Genomic DNA, 21,139 nt, shown 5'->3' with positions numbered 1-21,139 from the left:
CACCATGTCTGAGGATGGTCATTACTGACTGAAACCGGTCATCGTCAAAAGAAATGATATTGTGATCAAAGACTGGAATAAAAAAAAACATTTGACAGTATTGGATCACTGTTCAATTATGCGACTATGCCGCAGGTGGTGGAACATGAATTCTGTCAAACTCGCTTATCTAAATGGATTTCCCCATTTTCATTCCCACAACTTCGCTAGGGTTCCCTCCCGTCCGTGTCTGCTCCGCTTACAGAATTTTGCTATCGCGCCACATGCTCACAACACCACCAGGCGGTAACCAGCATCGCTGGACTGTGGTCATGTTTTGGCCTACCAGTGTATGTGATTGCGCACTGCAGTATTGTAACTGTAACAGGGTGATTTTGTATGATTTCTGTACTGGAAATGCAATTCCTAACAGTGGGAGATACTACGAAATCCCGCACAGGCTTTGAATTCTGCAGCCAACAGCAACTGTCAACTGAAAATGATAGCGTTAAAGGCTTACACGAAGACTGTGCTGATGTGTTCAGCATCGTTACGCATCTCTAGAAGTAGAGTTGTGTTCTGCATAAAATCCAGTGTTTTATTCCTGATACCTAAAGCATGAGAGTGGCGGCTGACATCGGAGGTGGGAAATTAAGCGCCGTGGACAGTTGCAAATTACTGTTAGTTGTGCTAAAATATAATATGCTGTATATAAGACGACTAATAGACCGTCTTCCTCTACTGCGAGCTCGTTTGCCACCTCGTTCCCCCTCTGAGACACACACTGGCTGCAATATTCGATTTCCATTCGACTGGGTACGAGCCGATAATTCTCCTTTCAGAAATTTGTTTCCTCCTTTTCTTATCACTCAGTTCTTGCTCTCTTTCTTACTGCTGTCTTCTGCAGAAAACTTCTGGACTCCCTCCGCTCTCAAGCAACTGTTCCTCATTTTCTTCTGCTCTGTGTCCATCTACTTTCTCACAGTCAGGTGACAGGCGATGTAGCGAAATGGCGGTGCCAAAACAGTTTCCTCTGCGTGAGGCGACATTTGAGCCACGTGCTAATGTCCTAATGTTGCCTAGGCATCGTTCGTGGGGCGTCCGTTGGCCGTTGGCCTTTGGTGACGGGTTCATACTTTGAGGTATCTCGGTGGCCGTCTGATGATAAATTCCTGTACTAATGAATCGTGTGAGAGGCGTGGGATATCAATGGTTGTCTGCTCGCAGATCATTGCAGTATGGACTCAGGTTCCTACAGCGGAGTGGAAGAGAACAGTAGCATCATTACCAAGAGCCTCCATTAGAAACTCTCTTTGTAAAACTGCTTTCCACTTAACTGTACCTTAGAAATGACATATATTATAGCAATTGTTCTTTCGCTCACAAGTCTGCTACAGTTCGTGGAATTATAGTTCGTTTGTACGCAGGCAAGGGTGAGAGCATCTGGGACCGCATGCTCCACGAACACCCGGAGTACGGCACGAATGGCGACAACGGCGACGTGGCCTGCGATTCGTACCACAAGTACCAGGAGGACGTGCAGATGCTGAAGGCGATCAACGTGAGTACTCGCTGTTACGTAAATGTGGTATTCAGTGAATCTACATTTCAGTGTCGCGGTAAGCCGTGGCACAATTTGTTGATCTTCTCCCCACATACCAGAACGTACTTCCCTCATACAGTATTTAAGCGATTTAGACTTAGCAACAACGTGTCTATCCTACTTGGTGAATGATTCCTGCTGCCATGGTAGAATACATACAAGATAATGAGTTTAAACCGATGTATCTCCTTTAGGCGTAATTATGCCCTTTGTTTATTTACCTAGAGTAAAAGTAACTTACTGATACCGCGTAAAGATTGCGTGTAGTACTTTAAATGCAATCTGCTCAACAAGTATCACAAAAATGCAGATATTGCGACGGTAAACTAATCTTATCTACCATTTACGATAAATACTTAAACAGGTGATATTGTGATATTAACTCTTCCTGAAAGTTTAAAGTTCACGAAATCTGATCATTTATTCTATCTTTTGTTACTCACGAATTAAGATAACAAAGATACCTAATCGTTTAACGGGGATACTGTGAACAAGACAACGGTTCAAAAATGGTTTAAATGGCTGTGAGCACTATGGGACTTAACTTCTGAGGTCATCAGTCCCCTAGAACTCAGAACTACTTAAACCTAACTAACCTAAGGACATCACACACTTCCATGCCTGAGGCAGGATTCGAACCTGCGACTGTAGCGGTCGCGCGGTTACAGACTGTAGTGCCTAGAACCGCTCGGCTACTAGGGCGGGCAAGACAACGGTCAACTTCAGAGTATCGTTGATAGCTTTCAGAATTCCTGTTTGCATTTTCTATTTATTTTATATATTTTTTTCTTCCATTAAATTATTTTCTATCTTGTTAATAACTTTTACCTACAGTCTGTGTATTAAAACCTATATAAAAAAAGAAACAAATTTTGAATCTTTCGTATGTAAGTACGTGAAGTGTCTTATCTTTCCCTTTGCTTACTTTGTTTGATCTCTGATCCTGGAGAAATAAAAAAGAAAGTTATTTTCTTTTGAAATTAAAGCTTTATCATTCATTAAAGTATGTTCAACGTGTTCACTAATATCAACTGGCTCCTGAATCTTTAAGACAGAATTTTATTCTTTAAGGGCTGTCTGGCAGTTTCACGTTATTGTCACTTAAGATCAATTACATGTGTTGAAATCAAGTAGTGATGTCCTAATTTAGCTTTGCCTACAAAAAAGTTAGTTAGTGCCACCACCACTTGATCTCTAAAAATTTAACAATCAAGAAAATCTCTACCATTCAGACGCTGAAGAATTTGTTACATACTCGATTCTGCTGATCTTGTTGGGCGAAGAGCAAATTAACTCGCTTGAAAAATGAATTTCCCAGTTATGCGGATGTAGTCGCCGCTGCATCAACAAAATTTCCTCTTGAGCATGTACATGCACTTGAGGTAATATATAAACAGATCCTTCACCGTCCGCGAGATCACAAACACTCTCGCTTGAAATGGTTCTGTATAGGACACCCACCCGTATTTCGCACCGGAGCTAATTGGTGCTTACCCCATTCTAATACTATACATGTTATCGATAAATGTTGTGTTTACGACCTTTTGGGGCCTTATCGATCTAACATCCTTTATTATGCAGTATCCTTAAATTGACAAATGAATCGAATTCATTTACCGAATGATAAAGGAACAATATATGCATATTACTCTTTAGAACGGCATGAACTGACTATAGACAGAAAGTTTTAAATTTACTTGACAACCTTTCCGTAGCAACCTAAAGACAACTTCTCCAGTGACTTACCCATTCTCGGTCTGGCAACTTAACTACGGCAGGATCAATATATTACTGTCATCAGAGCCATATTACAGCTCAGGAACGATGAAAATTAGACAAACGCTACTAGTACTCTTAAACAATGTTGTCGCTGCATTCGTTGGCCATGAGTGAAGTGTGCAGCGGCTGACCACACGCTTGCAGTACACCCTTCGCGACCACGGAGCTGCAACATAGGTAGCTACTCTTGGCCCCAACAGTTTGCGTCATCTTTCTCCTTCTTTTTATCTACAATGTATTTGACACAAAATTTGTACATCAAGAAATTTTCAATTTTATACATCAGTTTTATATTCATGGAGCTCATTTCCCACGGTTTATAAACTAAGAATGGCCGTTAAATGTAGTTATTCCATTAGTTTTAAGCTATGTAAATGACTTTTCTCTTGCTAGATATGCAATTTCGAGACCACCACATTAGCAATACTGTAACCATACTTTTAAGCAGATCCAAATGAGGATGGAGCTTTATAACTAGACTTTTTGTGCCGCCTCTAATATAGTAAATGTTGTTGGACTAATCACTTTCTATACGTGCTCTAACATATGGGCATTTGACATTGGTATTTACAATAAAACCTGATATCCTGTATCTATCTCAGTTATGTCCAGAATTTGCCACACATCACACATTGCATTTAAAGAAATCTGTAGCCCTGTCTGCACTTCTTCAATAATTTTTTTTTCCACTAGCAGATCACATTCTTCTCGTGTAGCAACTATTTTCAGCGAATACTCGGATTTGTATTTTGGACTTCCATTTCCGCTTTCTTTTGCGTACAAGTAAGATATTAGCTAGACAGAAAGGCGTCATTTCTACAATAGGAAATTGTTTAAGTCCTTTTAGTATATTTCTCCTTTTCCTTGAGACCTGTGGAATAAGATGGTACCCAATCCTAGTTTGGCAATAAATATGTTTGACAGTATAGTGTGTAACAACGTTCTAGAATGAGAATAATACATCTTTGACTATAATAGGAAAGCTTATATTGTTGTTGTTGGAGCTTGTGTTAACAATTTTCACACAGTTCACAGGTAAATAATTAAAACTGTAGGCAATCAGAACAAAGTTAATTTTTCTCGGTCTTGATTGGAAGATTTACTTGTACACTAGTCAACGCTTATGTATTCTTCTTACCTCAGCAGGAAAATTGCAGAACACTGTTAATCACAGCAACTATTCTGTAAGCTGTCCAACTGTTTGCACCACACAGAAACGATAGTCACAGAATGCAGGGGAGCATAATGGAAATACTCTTTCTTGGCATTTAATACAAACAGACAGTCTTCCACAGAAGCAAGCACACCATCCATTCTATAATTACAAATCGTGGCCTGCAATCTGGTAACAGCATATTCTTTAGCTTAGGAAAATGTAAAAGTTTCTCATGCACACATATAAAGGACACTTCATAAAATAAATAGATGGTTTCTGATATAATTGTTCAGTTCTTGGCTATTGATTTGACGTATTAATATGATATTTATCTTTATTCTATAACTGGAACTCACCCACATTAAACTGTCTATTCAAAATGTCTAATTGTTGCTCACAATCTCACTGCTGTTTCCTTGGTAGTCGTCTTGCACACAGAGGTCATGGTTTGATGTAAGGTAATTACACATCTCCATTTTGTTAAAAATCCCAGAAAAATCTTGCGTTATATCCAGACCCACAAGGAAATAGTCATCTTACCATAATTGCTTCAGAACTGACCACTTAGATATCTCTTAAACGTACCACATATCTCGCTCTTTAACGTTATAGACCGTCCGTTCCCTAATGGTTCTTGGCAGTCCACTTGTACACAGCTGCAGGCCTCTGACAGCAACATGATACATGTGAAGCCCACATCTCCTGTAAAAGGAGACACAAGACATGTGCAAGTTTGAACACAATAACAAGTATCCACTTGCCTGAGAACTACACATCTGACCACCATCCCCTGACGTCACATACAAGAGACTGGGAGGAAGAAGTCTCTTTTGGACTTAACTTGGAGTTATCTGAAATGAGTGTACGCTTGTACGAAAGTGAAATGTGGACGATGAGCCTTTCAGACAAGAAGAAAATGGAAGGTTTTGAAATGTGGTGCTGTAGAAGAGTGTTGGAAATAAGATGGGCAGACCGAATAACTAATGGGTGAATCCAAAAGAGGAAGAATACTTTGCGGCACAACTTGACTATAAGAGCGGACAGGCTGATGAGACACATTCTGCGGGGTCAGAGAATCACCAAGTTGGTAGTGGAAAGAAGTGTGGGAAGTACAAATTACAGAGGAGACGAAAGCTGAATACAGTAGACAGATTCAGAAGAATATACGTCGCAGTAGCTGTCCAGAGATGACCGGGCTCACTCAGAACGAAAAGGAGAAATGGTTCAAATGGCTTTGAGCACTCTGGTACTTAACATCTGAGGTCATCAGTCCCCTAGAACTTAGAACTACTTAAATCTAACTAACCTAAGGACATCACACACATCCATGCCCGAAGCAGGATTCGAACCTGCGACCGTAGTGGTCGCGTGGTTCCAGACTGAAGCGCCTAGAACCGCTCGGCCACAAAGCGAATAGGAGAGCTGCATGAAAGCTTCCTACGTTTTACTTCTCCGGAGTTACAAGAAATTTGTCTGTATGTCACGTCAATTTTTGCTGCAGTTATATCTTATTCAATAAGGTTTCTATACTGTTTCCTCATCCATCCTGATACATTCTACTTTTACTTGCCATTAACTTCGTTCCCTGGCCAGCTATAGTGTTACTTTCTTACCTCATTCATAAGATTCTTGTAATGTTTTTGTTATGTTGTTAAGATTGGGTATTTCTGCGTGATACATAACTCTTTGGAGTTTTGTGTACAAACGATGTTCTGTCGTGCCTTAATTATTTTGCTTTACTACATTTTAATTCTTGTAACTACTTTCATGTCGTTATATAGATCATTGGTCGTTACCTCATATAAATTGCACTACATTTCACACTGTCCTAATTTTGCAGCTTTCTGTTTCGTCGTATACCACCTCTCCTTTATCTTATAGAGATTCAACCTACTGCTTATCGAAGCTGCACTACGTTTTGAGTCTACTTCAGCCCCTTGGCGTGCTCTGCAGTGCAGAAACTCTCTTTTTCTAACGAAGACATACTCAACTTGATATCTTCAGTTCCCTCCTACATATCCAATGTTCTAGTCGATCTATGTTTGCTTTCCAACCACATTGGACTATACTAGTTTTTCATCCCTCTTCACAGTTTCAACAATTTCTCTGCTCATACAGAATATTTTATTAAAGTGTTCGTCATTCTTACAGCGGATAGTTCTGGTAAAAAATAAAAAAATCTTATTAACATATGACCAGAAGAAACATTTTTGAGCTGTGGAACATTTTATCGACTGACAGGCATATGTCTGTTGGCACTAGAGGAGGTGTTCCATGGATTCACTACTTATCGTTACCAGTCCGGCACCCTTGGTTCTCAAAGAATGACAGATTTGTACGAATATCTGGTTGCCTTCGGATTCGGTTACAAGCGTGCCACAGACTTTCCAGTAAGGTGTGCAAGTTGTCAGTGGATCTAGAACATGACGGTGACTTTAATCGTCCTCAGCGTTATAACTGTAAGGGATTAAGATTAGGTGAAAGGGGAGGGGACCTAATCGAGCTATAGACATATCACTACACTTTTGCGTCAGGCACTGTCACACGAGGCGCAGACAGAGCAGTGGTGCACCGTAGTACAGTAAGAGGCTTTATTGCGTGTGTTACGTCTGACAACAGTATTAGTGCTAGAAGCAGAAGTACAGAGGCACACACAAAGAAGTAGAAATGTGTAATGAACGTCAACAAGGAGGCACCCTACACCACTGTGCTTGGGCCGTTCTACGCACAAGTTAAATGGCCCAATATTTGGGCCCAACCATTTGGCCAATATTAACACGCTGAGAATGTGAGGCACTCTTTTCAAATTCCTTGTATATTACTTCTATTTTCTCATCCTCGGCTTGTTTCATGCACATAAAGGCCTGTGCAGTCGTGGCTGGTGCGCTTAGTGTCAGAGCACAAAAGAATCTTTCAGTAATAACGTATCACTTTTGAATTTAAGTGTTTTAAGGCGTCCTTTGCCATGGTGGTTATATTAGAAAGGCCACACAGATATTAATATCTTTTCTGAACCAAAGAAAGCACACGAGATACAGAAAACAGTATATACCAGTACCTAGGATCATGCCGTATTGCTCAGGGAAACGGTTTTGTTAAAAAGATCCGAAGTACCCTTTACCAAAACTGTTTCACTGGGGAAGATCGTGTTGTGGTTCCTCCCTTAAACAGTCGCATGAACTTGAAAATGACAGATATCGGGAATAGTGACCAGGGGATAGAAAGGTAACCGACACCGCTCAACAGAGACAAGGACACTGGACCTAGTGAGACAACCGTACGACATAAGGGTACGCAAAATAAGTCGCTCCTCTTCTAGCGTCTGTAGGTCGCTGGAGGAGCTAAGCGTTCCTAGTAATCGGAAGAAGAGCAGCTCATTCCAGTTTCGAAGAAGGATCGTCGAGTAGACGCACAAAACCACAGGCCTATATCTCTGACGTCGGTCTGTTGCAGAGTTTTGAAACGTGTTTTATGCTCGCGTTTTATGTAATTTCTCGTGACCAAAAGTCTGCCCCGCAGGAATCAACATGAGTACCGGAAACAACGGTCGCGTAAAAACCACCCCCTCTGTTGAACCAGGCGCGCGAGATAGTAAACAACAGGAAATATCGGTGCATCTCGGCAGCGCGGCATAATGAATGAAATACGAGCGTGCGGAATGTCAGACCAGCCATGTGACTGAAGAGTTTCCAGCAAACAGAACACTGTAGGTCATTCTCAACGAAGAGGAATAATCAGACGTAAGAGTAACTTCGGACGTACAGCAACGGACTGTTATAGGACCATTTCTTTTCACAATGTATATGAATGAATTAGTGTACAATGTCGAATGTTCCGTGAGGCTTTTCGCGAACGATGCTGTTGTATACAGGGAAGTCACAATGCTTAGAAAACCCTTGTTCCACCAACACACGAATGTTTCTCATCCGTGTGCGATGTGTACCAGATAGGGTCGATAGAGGAAACTGAGAACATCCGAAGAAGAACGGCGCGTTTCGTTACAGGTTGATTTAGTAAGCGCGGAAGAGTCACTGAGATTCTTAGCTTGTTCTATAGGCGGATGGTGCAGCAGAGGCTTTCTGCATCACAGTATGGTTTACTTTTAGCGTTCCGACAGTGCACGTTCCTGGAAGAGTCAGCCAAGATATTGGTTCCTCCTACGTACGTCTCTCGAAGTCATCGTGAAGGTAAAATTATAAAGACTCCAAATTACACGGAGGCATGCCAGCAATAGTTCTTCCCGCGAACCAATCGTGACTGGAACAGGAAAGGGGGAACTGACTGTAGTGCATAAAGTACCCTACGCCACTCACCGTAAGGTGGCGTGCAAGGTGTAGTTTTTCAATGTAATGTTCTATCACCCATATTTACTCCGACATTCATTCTTTAGGTGGCGTCATTTGACTTTTATGCCTCACAAAATGTTACGATTCTGATCCCCTGCATTGCTTATCCCAGTATTCACGCCTATCCTAACATTTCTTTCAGAAAATTGGACCTCTTTCTGTTTATGAGCTCGTACTGTATACTCATTCAAAATCAGCGTCCCATTAATCTGTCTCACAGACTGGAAGATTTGCAAATCATTAACTGCAAACTGTTAACTTTAATGGCGCGATCTGCATGCAATCCACATAAAATGCATGGTTACTCTGCTATAGCACACAGGGGCGTGGACCCAAAAATAAAGCTTGCAGTTCTGCAGCATTTACTGTAGCTCAACCATCATCACCTGTCGCATGTTCCTACTCAGAGTGACGTCTGCATGTAAATGTGATACATAAATTGCACATTCATTTGAAGATGACAATGAATAAGTTCTGCACTCTATAAGACACATTACTTAAAATACATTACTCGCCATTCAAATTGCTACACCACGAAGATGACGTGCTACAGACGCGAAATTTAACCGACAGGAAGTAGATGCTGTGATATGCAAATGATCAGCTATTCAGAGCATTCACACAGGGTTAGCGCCGGTGGCGATACCTACAACGTGCTGATATGAGGAAAGTTTCCAACCTATTTCTCAAACACAAACAGCAGTTGACCGGCGTTGCCCGGTGAAACGTTGTTGTGATGGCTCCTGCAAGGAGGAGAAAGGCGTACCATCACGTTTCCAACTTTGATAAAGGTCGGATTGTAGCCTATCGCGATTGCGGTTTATCGTATCGCGACATTGCTGCTAGCGTTGGTCGAGATCCAATGACTGCTAGCAGACTAGGTTCAGGAGGGTAATACGGAACGCCGTGCTGGATCCCAACGGCCTCGTATCACTATCAGTCGAGGTGACAGGCATCTTATCCGCATGGCTGTAATGGATCGTGCAGCCACGTCTCGACCCCTGAGTCAACAGATGGGGACGTTTGGAAGACAACAACCATCTGCACGAACAGTTCGACGACGTTTGCAGCAGCATGGACTGTCAGTTCAGTGACTATGGCTGCGGTTACCCTTGACGCTGCATTACAGATAGGTCCGCCTGCAATGATGTACTCAACGACGAACCTGGGTGCACGAATGGCAAAACGTCAATTTTTTCGGATGAATCCAGGTTCTGTTTACAGCGTCGTGATGGTCGTATCCGTGTTTGGGGACATCGCGGTGAACGCACATTGGAAGCGTGTATTCGTCATCGCCATACTAGCATATCACCCGGCATGATGGTATGGGGTGCCAATGGTTACAGGTATCGGTCACCTCTTGTTCGCATTGATGGCACTTTGAACAGTGGACGTTACATTTCAGAAGTGTTACGACCAGTGGCTGTACCCTTCATTCGATCACTGCGAAACCTGACATTTCGGCAGGATAATGCACGACCGCATGTTGCAGGTGCTGTACGGGCCATTCTGGATGCAGAAAATGTTCGACTGGTGCCCTGGCCAGCACATTCTCCAGATATCTCACCAATTGAAAACGTCTGGTCAATGATGGCCGAGCAACTGGCTCGTCACAACACGCCAGTCACTACTCTTGATGAAGTGTGGTGTTGTGTTGAAGCTGCATCGGCAGCTGTACCTGTACACGCCATCCAAGCTCTATTTGACTCAATGCCCAGGCGTATCAAGGCCTTTACTACGGCCAGAGGTGGTTGTTCTGGGTACTGATTTCTCAGGATCAATGCACCCAAATTGCGTGAAAATGTAATCACATGTCAGTTCTAGTATAATATATTTGTCCAATGGATACCCGTTTGTCAGCTGCATTTCTTCTTGGTTTAGCAGTTTTAATGGCCAGTAGTGCATCATACGAAACACCAGTTGCAATCATGTTGCCTTAAACCCTTTATTGCCATGTCATGTAATATACATTGTAAAGCTATAACGTGAACTACGTTCTCAGCTATCGACCTAGATGCTACCTCGTCGCTACGTATGAAAAATATACGCTACCAGGAAGAAGTCATGTCGCTGCTACCAAAATAGCTCTCCTCTCTCTTTAGAGTACAAACTTGAGATTCGTTTACAGTAGTATGCCATTCCTCTTTTGTCTCTTCCCTCCTCCTCACTTCCGAGTATGTTGTGCAACCCCACACCATTCATAACGTGGTGCATGTGTGACATCCTTGGGCGTCCTCGACTGTTCTTCCCCTCTATAGCTCCTGCTACATAGTTCCACTGATATTATTGTGTTTCAAAATGTGCCCTACCAGGTTGTCTCTTCTTCTTTTGAGGTGTCTCCAGAGAGATCTGGTTTCTTGTACTCTTGTCAGCACCTCTCCACGGGTAACTCGGTCTTTCCAGCTGATCTTTATCAGCCTTCTACAGCACCAGATCTCCAGAGCTTCTGGCTTTCTTCTCTCCTTTGTACATCAATAATATTTTATGAGTCGCCATTGAATGTACCTAACCACATGAACCATGGACCTTGACGTTGGTGGGAAGACTTGCGTGCCTCAGCGATACAGATGGCCGTACCGCAGGTGCAACCACAACGGAGGGGTATCTGTTGAGAGGCCAGGCAAACGTGTGGTTCCTGAAGAGGGGCAACAGCCTTTTCAGTAGTTGAAGGGGCAACAGTCTGGATGATTGACTGATCTGGCCTTGTAACACTAACCAAAACGGCCTTGCTGTGCTGGTACTGCGAACGGCTGAAAGCAAGGGGAAACTACAGCCGTAATTTTACCCGAGGGCATGCAGCTTTACTGTATGGTTAAATGATGATGGCGTCTTCTTGGGTAAAATATTCCGGAGGTAAAATAGTCCCCCATTCGGATCTCCGGTCGGGGACTACTCAAGAGCACGTCATTATCAGGAGAAAGAAAACTGGCGTTCTACGGATCGGAGCGTGGAATGTCAGATCCCTTAATCGGGCAGGTAGGTTAGAAAATTTAAAAAGGGAAATGGATAGGTTAACGTTAGATATAGTGCGAATTAGTGAAGTTCGGTGGCAGGAGGAACGAGACTTGTGGTCATGTGAATACAGGATTATAAATACAAAATCAAATAGGGGTAATGCAGGAGTAGGTTTAATAATGATTAAAGCAATGGGAATGCGGGTAAGCTACTACAAACAGCACAGCGAACGCATTATTGCGGCCAAGATAGACACGAAGCCCATCCTACTACGGTAGTTCTAGTTTATATGCCAACTGGCTCTGCAGATGATGAAGAAATTGATGAAATGTATGATGAGATAAAAGAAATTATTCAGGTAGTGAAGGGACACGAAAATTTAATAGTCATGGGTGACTGGAATTCGAGAGTAGGAAAAGGGAGAGAAGGAAACATAGTGGGTGAATATGGATTGGGGGAGAGATATGAAAGAGGAAACCGTCTGGTAGAATTTTGCACAGAGCATAACTCAATCATAGCTAATACTTGCTCCAAGAATCATAAAAGAAGGTTGTGTACATGGAAGAATCCTGGAGATACTAGAAGGTATCAGATAGATTATATAATGGTACGACAGAGATTTAGGGACCAGGTTTTAAATTGTAAGACATTTCCAGGGGCAGATGTGGACTCTGACCACAATCTATTGGTTATGAACTGTAGATTAAAACTGAAGAAACTGCAAAAAGTTGGGAATTTAAGGAGATGGGACGTGGATAAACTGAAAGAACCAGAGGTTGTACAGAGTTTCAGGGAGAGCATAAGGGAACAATTGACAGGAATGGGGGAAAGAAATACAGTAGAAGAAGAATGGGTAGCTCTGAGGGATGAAGTAATGAAGGCAGCAGAGGATCAAGTAGGTAAAAAGGGATGGGCTAGTAGAAATCGTTGGTTAACAGAAGAAATATTGAATTTAATTGATGAAAGGAGAAAATATAAAAATGTAGTAAATGAAGCAGGCAAAAAGGAATACAAACGTCTCATAAATGAGATCGATAGGAAGTGCAAAATGGCTAAGCAGGGATGGATAAATGTAAGGATGTGGAGGCTTATCTCACTAGGGGTAAGATAGATACTGCCTACAGGAAAATTAAAGAGAGCTTTGGAGAAAAGAGAACCACTTGTATGAATATCAAGAGCTTTGATGGAAACCCAGTTCTAAGCAAAGAAGGAAAAGGAGAAAGGTGGAAGGAGTATTTAGAGGGTCTATACAAGGGCGATGTACTTGAGGACAATATTATGGGAATGGAAGCGGGTGTAGATGAAGGTGAAATGGGAGATACGATACAGCGTGAAGAGTTTGACAGAGCACTGAAAGACCTGAGTCGAAACAAGGCCCCGGGAGTAGACAACATTCCACTAGAACTACTGACGGTCTTGGGAGAGCCAGTCCTGACAAAACTCTACCATCTGGTGAGCAATATGTATGAGACAGGCGAAATACCCTCAGACTTCAAGAAGAATACAATAATTCCAATCCCAAAGAAACCAGTTGTTGACAGATGTGAAAATTACCGAACTATCAGTTTAACAAGTCACAGCTGCAAAATACTAACGCGAATTCTTTACAGACGAATGGAAAAACTGGTAGAAACCGACCTTGGGTAACATCAGTTTGGATTCCGCAGAAATGTTGGAACATGTGAGGCAATACTGACCCTACGACTTATCTTAGAAAATAGATTAAGGAAAGGCAAACCTACGTTTCTAGCATTTGTAGACTTAGAGAAAGCTTTCGACAATGTTGACTGGAATACTCTCTTTCATATTCTAAAGATGGCAGGGGTAAAATACAGGGAGCGAAAGGCTATTTACAATTTGTACAGAAACCAGATGGCAGTTATAAGAGTCGAGGGGCATGATAGGGAAGCAGCGGTTGGGAAGGGCGTGAGACAGGGTTATAGCCTGTCCCCGATGTTATTCAATCTGTATATTGAGCAAGCAGTAAAGGAAACAAAAGAAATATTCGGAGTAGGTATTAAAATTCATGGAGAAGAAATAAAAACTTTGAGGTTCGCCGATGACATTGTAATTCTGTCAGAGACAGCAAAGGACTTGGAAGAGCAGTTGAACGGAATGGACAGTGTCTTGAAAGGAGGGTATAAGATGAACATCAACAAAAGCAAAACAAGGATAATGGAATGTAGTCGAATTAAGTTGGGTGATGCTGAGGGAATTAGATTAGGAAATGAGACACTTAAAGTGGTAAAGGAGTTTTGCTATTTGGGGAGCAAAATAACTGATGATGGTCGAAGTAGAGAGGGTATAAAATGTAGACCGACAATGGCAAGGAAAGCGTTTCTGAAGAAGAGAAATTTGTTAACATCGAGATAGATTTAAGTGTCAGGAAGTCGTTTCTGAAAGTATTTGTATGGAGTGTAGCCATGTATGGAAGTGAAACATGGATGATAAATAGTTTGGACAAGAAGAGAATAGAAGCTTGTGAAATGTGGTGCTACAGAAGAATGCTGAAGATTAGACGGGTAGATCACATAACTAATGAGGAGGTATTGAACAGAATTGGGGAGAAGAGGAGTTTGTGGTACGACTTGAGAAGAAGAAAGGACCGGTTGGTAGGACATGTTCTGAGGCATCAAGGGATCACAAATTTAGCATTGGAGGGCAGCGTGGAGGGTAAAAATCGTAGAGGGAGACCAAGAGATGAATACACTAAGCAGATTCAGAAGGGTGTAGGTTGCAGTAAGTACTGGGAGATGAAGAAGCTTGCACAGGATAGAGTAGCATGGAGAGCTGCATCAAACCAGTCTCAGGACTGAAGACAACAACAACAACATTGAATGTATGCATAACGTAATCCACGGTAAGCCGTTTAAATTCGCGTACTCTCAGGTAGACGTGCTAGCAGTTCTCTGACAGAGGGTTTATAGCACCCTTTACAGCAAGACGTTTGCTGGAAATAGGGTCGTCGAACGTTTTCGGTTTGTTGATGTAATAATTTTCTCTGACAGAATGTCCGAATAAAAAAAAAATGTAAAAATGCTATTTCTTTCGGGACACTGTTCCTGTTTCGTTATAACATACCTAACCGTGATTTTTGTTATCATTGTCACATGCCTGCTCCATTCTCCATTCTCGTGAAGTGTTTCGTCCCTTTGCTCAAAGATCAAAATGTATTCTCAACTGTACTCGACTCTCACACGTAGTGTACTACACGCTCTTGTTTATTTATCTATGTCATTTGAAATTTATAGCATAACTTTTGAAAGAGACCTAGAGTATGATTAATATATTCGTACATTCTTCCCGTACTCTTAGAATGAATTGGTCAACAAGGACAGCGGAGCTGTTTTCATAAACTTACTTACGTATTTTATTCTGTTTTGTTTACGGACAGGCGGACGTGTACCGTTTCTCCATTGCCTGGACACGCATCCTGCCCACTGGAGACCTCGACGTCATCAACCAACCGGGCATCGACTACTACAACAATCTCATCAACGAGCTGCTCGCGAACGGAATCCAGCCTCTGGTAAGAGAGAAGCATACATGCAGGTGTGACCAAAGAGTCGTTATGCAATTATAGGTTTCCATATGTAGTCGAACGTTGTTATAAAGTGGTTTCTTTGTCTGTCTACACTGGTTCATTTGTCTTGTGCTAGTAATGCAATGGTACATTAGCGCAAATAATACTGGATCTAGTTTACTGGCCATAAGTATGTAAAAATTAGGGGAGAGGTGGAACTTTCGGGCACATTGTTGTCTTAGATTCAAGTGGTTCAAATGGCTCTAATAACTACGGGACTTAACATCTGAGGTCATCAGTCCCCTAGACTTAGAACCAAGTAAACCTAACTAACCTAAGACATCACACACATCCATGTCCGAGGCAGGATTCGAACCTGCGACCGTAGCAGCCGTGTGGTTCCGGACTGAAGCGCCTAGAACCGTTCGGCCACCGCGGCCGGTTTGTTAAGTCATAAGCTCAAAACTTGTCTATATAGGACACAACGTGTTCTTTCGCAATCTCGGTTACGTGCTATGCCCCATTCATGGTTCGAGTAGTGTGAATCACGTGCCCAGATTTTATTAGACGCCAGTAGAAGATGACCGCTAGGCAACATGAAATTAGGTACTCAGTGTTGTTTAGACCACGACCATGCTTGGGGTTACTCTAAAACAGTGTAACGTTCCAAGTGTACGTTACATGCGGGAATTGCTGGTATAAGAACTGATCCACAAGTAATGTAAGACTTTGGTTTCGTCACTTCAAATCACCTTTCGAAGAGTGAATTGAGGACGAGTTGTCAGTGCCATGATTTGAAGGCAGGAGTGACAGCTTCACGATTACAAGTAGTCTGCGTAAACCAGTTACGTTGGCCAGTGATGCGTTGTGTCTACGGATGGTGTTAAGCCCTTCAGCATCACTAAGGAATGAAGATAGTGCATTGTACCGCCGAAACTGCTAGCCAACAATAAATGACGTCATAAAGACGGCTGTAGGTTTTGAAGAAATCAGGTTCAGCATCAAGTTGCAGTCGTTGTAAGTATCGATCGTAGCAGGATTACCACGTGCAGAGACTATAATCAAGAGAAGTCTATAAAATCATATCATATTCTGCAGAAATATGCTCAAGTCAACAAGTAAGGTTAAGATAATGAGGTGAGCCAGCATTTAGACCCATTTCTGATTGTCTGGTCTAGTCCAGATGACTATTTTCTCTGTGAGCGTCCTGACTCAAGCTGCAATCTACACACTGGTAGGCCATACCACCTTTGCTGCGAAATCGTAATTGCTAGTACACAAAGAGAGAAAAATAGCTATAACGTGAACAACAACCTGTCTCGAAACGACCGGCCGGTGTGGCCGCGCTTCAGTCTGGAACCGCGAGACCGCTACGGTCGCAGGTTCCAATCCTGCCTCGGGCATGGAAGTTAGGTTCAAGTAGTTCGAAGTTCTAGGGGACTGATGACCACAGATGTTAAGTCCCATAGTGCTCAGAGCCAATTAAACCATTTTTTTTGTCTCGAAACATCGCAATTTCGTTGAGTTCCATGGAATGCATTTTGTCCTCCTATAATAGACATATACAAGGTGATTTTGACAAAAAAAGATAAATTGGAAGAAATGATCCTTGATACGATATAGAGCAAAATAGAATATGAACACTTCTGACGGGAAATTCGCACGAAGAGAAGTACACCCAATTGAAGCTAGAGATAAATATATTTGACTGTGTAGGTTACAAAGACTGAAAACGTACACGACAATACATCACGGAAGTGGAAATGTTCTGTTTGTACTAGTGTTTTGGATCCACTCTCAAATACGCATTATTTCCAACTTCATGAGAGTGTCTCTCCCTTGAAACGCACTTTTGGCCATGTGTCCATATGACTTCTTGTCCTCTCAGCCATAGTTTCCTGCAGTTTGTCTCCAATTAGCAAAGCCACCCTGAACACTGAGGTAAACCTGATTTTGGAATGGACAGGAAACCACTAGATTTAAGACTGAAAAATGTAATCGATGGACAGCAAGTTATGGGATCTGGAATTTAAGTTCACGAAGCAAACTCGTTGTGCAGGTGACAATGTACCACTGGGACCTGCCGCAAGCGCTGCAGTACATCGGTGGATGGCCAAACCCAATTCTCGCTGACTACTTCGTGGAGTATGCCAGAGTGCTGTTTGAAAACTTTGGAGACAGAGTGAGTATCGATGGCTCCAGTGTTTCTCATATCGGTTCCTGCTCACTGTGATTACGCCTCTGACGGCTGTCGTCTCGCAGGTGAAGATGTGGACCACGTTCAACGAGCCGGAAGTGTTCACCATCGGCTACGCTTCCGCGGAATTTCAGGCTCCGTCACAGAACGCTCCGGGCATCGGCGACTACCTGGCTGCACACACCGTCATCAGAGCACATGGACTCGTCTACCGCCTCTATCAGGAACAGTTCAGGGCCAAGCAGAATGGTATGTTTCTCACTGTTGTTAGATCCTGCACGTATCACGCTTTCTCGAATTAATTCAGTCCGTCAACCTGATGATTACTTTTCGTGGATCATTCACGACTGTTTCCGCATCCTACCAATAGCTCATCTTCAGTGACTGTTTTCATATCGCTGGATTCGAGGAAGGCGGCCTACACCATCACCGAATGGTTCAATAGATTTGACTCCCGTAGTTTCTCTCTGGAAAATTATAAAACTGTTTATCAGGACAAATCTACTATAGTAGATGATGTAAAGGGCCGTATTCCTACTGACTGCGCAGGAACTTCCGCTGAAGTGCTACCGTGCTTACTTCAGGCTTCCAATGACAGACTGGAGCCTTGTAATGAGGCTGGTGGTGGCGTACTGAACACCACACTCGAAGGGCAAACTTCTTTCTTCTTCAGAATCCAAAGTATTTGTTTATTCAGTTTTTTTCGTAAGTTAGTGCTGACACATGGAACAGTATTTACAATTTTCAAACTACAGTTGCTCGTGGACTGCTACCAGAGGAATCCATAACACGAGCACTGACATTCTGTTAATGTCGATGAGCAAGTTCCATTTGAAAATATATACCGTACTGGGTGAACAAGAACTCCACCAAAAAATTTTGGAAGTTGTTAGGAAATATTTTCCAAATATTTTGGTACAAGTTATCTGTGTTCTCCTTACAGGCTAACAACATTTCATTTGCTATCTTAACCGTTGTATCGGTATTATGGTGAAAATTTGCAAGGCAATGCAAATGTCGACGGTATTTCACTCACGGTACTTGCTGTTCACAACAGTAAGGTCTACTTTAATCCTGGTCCTCAGGCTTGCATTCAGTACTCCTCTGTCCAATCTGGGATTTGTTTCTCTGGTAGTGGTAGTTGTACATTAACAGCGGTACATAGCGGCCTGGGCGGGTTTACTGAGGAAGAATAGGCCAATGTGCTTATCTTCTATGGGTTCACTGAATGCAGTGGAAAAGCAGCTATGTCCAGCTGTCCCCACAGTGACAGCAAGCATATCAGAGTAGTTTTGCGTAAATTTTCGCATCCTTTCATGCTACTATGTTTTGCTGATTGTATATTGTAGGATTTTTCAGTGTTGTGAAAGTATTTTCACGGAAACAAACATAATACTGCTCAGAAAGCTGAATAAATCATAATTATAATATTCTGAACAAGCCATCAGAAACCACAGGTGCGATTTATGTGTGGATGTATGTCCAGCAGAGGGGGTGCATTAGATGGACAGAGGGCGGGGAGGGGGAGTAGGAGATGGAAAGAGAGACAGGGGAGGAAATGTGTTGTATGGATAGTATCGGTTATCGGTATGCTTTGCACGGGCTACACATGCAGATGAGCAAGGCAGAGCAGAGACAGCGGGATTGGGGGAGGGGGGGTGGAGGAGAAGAGAAGGAGGAGGAGAAGGAGGAGCTAGAAAGTGAGAGAGGGGGAGAATGAGTAGGACAGAGGAGGTGGATAGAGGAGATGAATAGAAAAACAGGGAGGGGGAGAAGATGAACAGAGAGAGAGTGGATGAGAAGATGGACAGGCAGTGAATGAGAGGATAAGATGAACAGAGAAGGCAAGAGGAGATGTGTGTGAGGAGACTGTAAAGAGAGGACAAACAGACAGGGAGAAGGGGAGGAGAGGGAGATGCAGGAGGCAGGTGGAAGGTGTAGTGGGGTAGTGAACAGGGGATAAGAAAGACAGAGAGAAGGATGTAATAGAGTGAGGGGAGAGGGGGAGTTGGACACAATGAGGAAGGAGGAAGATAGGCTTGGAGTGAGGAGCTGAGGAGATGGAGGGGGAGGACATGGAAAGATAGAGAAAATGAAGAGGAGGATATGGACAGATAGAGCTGGGGAAATGAGGTGGACAGAGATGGGGAGAAAGAGGTGGACACAGTAAGAGGGGAGGAGGAGACATGTGAAATTATGTATCAGATGTGTATGTGGCGAGGGCAGAAGGTATACAGGATGTCTCTACCAAGGGTCGTCTTGCAAATTTTCTCAATTTCGTTTTTGCATTGTGTAGTTGGAGTCAGTCCAAACAATTGCTGCTCGTCTCGTCTTTAATACGATGCCCTTTGTCGACGGAAAGCGTCAGTTTGTTTCCCATTACAAAAAAAATTATTTTTAAACCGCAATTTTACGTGCCCGCTAGATCGGGCGCTCCCAAATTAGTCTAGTCGGATACTCGTTTTATCGACATGTATTAAGAAGGCCAGTAAAACTCTAACTGAAAACAGCAATCCAGGAGCGACTCAGTAGAGCTACGTGGTTGGCGGTGGCTGTAAGCGGGTGCCAGGGTTGTGCTGTCGCTGATGGAGAACTGGCTACAACAGCCAGTTGGAGACATGTCTGTCAAATGCCGTTCCTTCAGTTTGGCCAAAGAGGAAAATATCAGTGTCATACTTAAGAAAAATTAGCACTCCGCAATAAGCTTACTCCTTACGTTTAACTGTATTTGTATATAAACTACGAAAGGCTGCAAATTTTGCAATATTAATTTTTTTCATTCAGCAACCATCAAATAACTAGAGAATGTAATATTTTGATACTTTAACCGTTTTTTTGGAGAACCATATACGAAACCATTTTACTGTAAGTACGCTCAAATTCAATGTATAGTGAATTTTGGACTAATGAAAACAATGAAGAAAATCCCTTCACATTGCAGTCATAGTATTGCTATATTAACTTGACCTTCTAAAATACTCAGAATATCAAACTTATTACTTTCATTTGTCATTATCACTTTCTTGTTTGACGAAAGCTGGTTGCTGCGGCTGCAAACCTCTCTTGTATCATCTCCATAGAGTTCCACGTTGAACAGTTGTTCCACTTAGAAGTAATTTGTGTTGCTGTCTTACAGTGCATGCGTTTGACAGGTTATTGATAGCTTGTAGTAGCTGCTATTTAGTAAACCTACAACTGCCACTAGTTTATTTTGGCAACTTAATCCACATTTTTTGTAATTAATGGTACGATACTTGCAAACTTTCTTCACTACACTACGATGAGCTTCATCAATATGATAATGGAATAATGCACTTTACATTCGTGCACTTCTAAATAATGTATAACTTCCTTCATGCTAAGTACAAGTACTGTATTTCATTATTTTACTAAGTGGAAATCTGTTTCAGGCACCGTAGGAATTACGTTAAGTATAACGGGAAGAAAACCAGTCTCAAACTCCAGTGAAGACTTGGAAGCAGCTGAGAGGAAGTATCAGTTTGATGTAAGTATGGTAGTGTGATCGCTCCTGGGAAAAAAAACTTGAACCCTCATATCTAAATATAAATGCATGATTTCTGAAAAACTGAAACTTTTTGTG

General features: G+C 42.4%; 1 protein-coding gene across 1 annotated transcript in view; it reads left to right on the top strand.

The window, feature by feature from the left end:
- LOC124622777 (myrosinase 1-like) overlaps positions 1-21,139 on the top strand; it is a 47,325-nt gene that overhangs the window by 4,136 nt on the left and 22,050 nt on the right. The window contains exons 2-6 of the mRNA XM_047148569.1: positions 1,407-1,540; positions 15,213-15,347; positions 17,401-17,523; positions 17,604-17,787; positions 20,949-21,043. Of these exons, the coding sequence (XP_047004525.1) occupies positions 1,407-1,540; positions 15,213-15,347; positions 17,401-17,523; positions 17,604-17,787; positions 20,949-21,043 (671 nt within the window). The remainder of the gene's footprint in view (positions 1-1,406; positions 1,541-15,212; positions 15,348-17,400; positions 17,524-17,603; positions 17,788-20,948; positions 21,044-21,139) is intronic.

This window comes from Schistocerca americana, chromosome 7 (assembly GCF_021461395.2).
Source record: "Schistocerca americana isolate TAMUIC-IGC-003095 chromosome 7, iqSchAmer2.1, whole genome shotgun sequence".
In the NCBI taxonomy this organism is placed as follows: Eukaryota; Metazoa; Arthropoda; class Insecta; order Orthoptera; family Acrididae; genus Schistocerca; species Schistocerca americana.
This window is presented reverse-complemented; position numbering and strand designations above follow the sequence as displayed.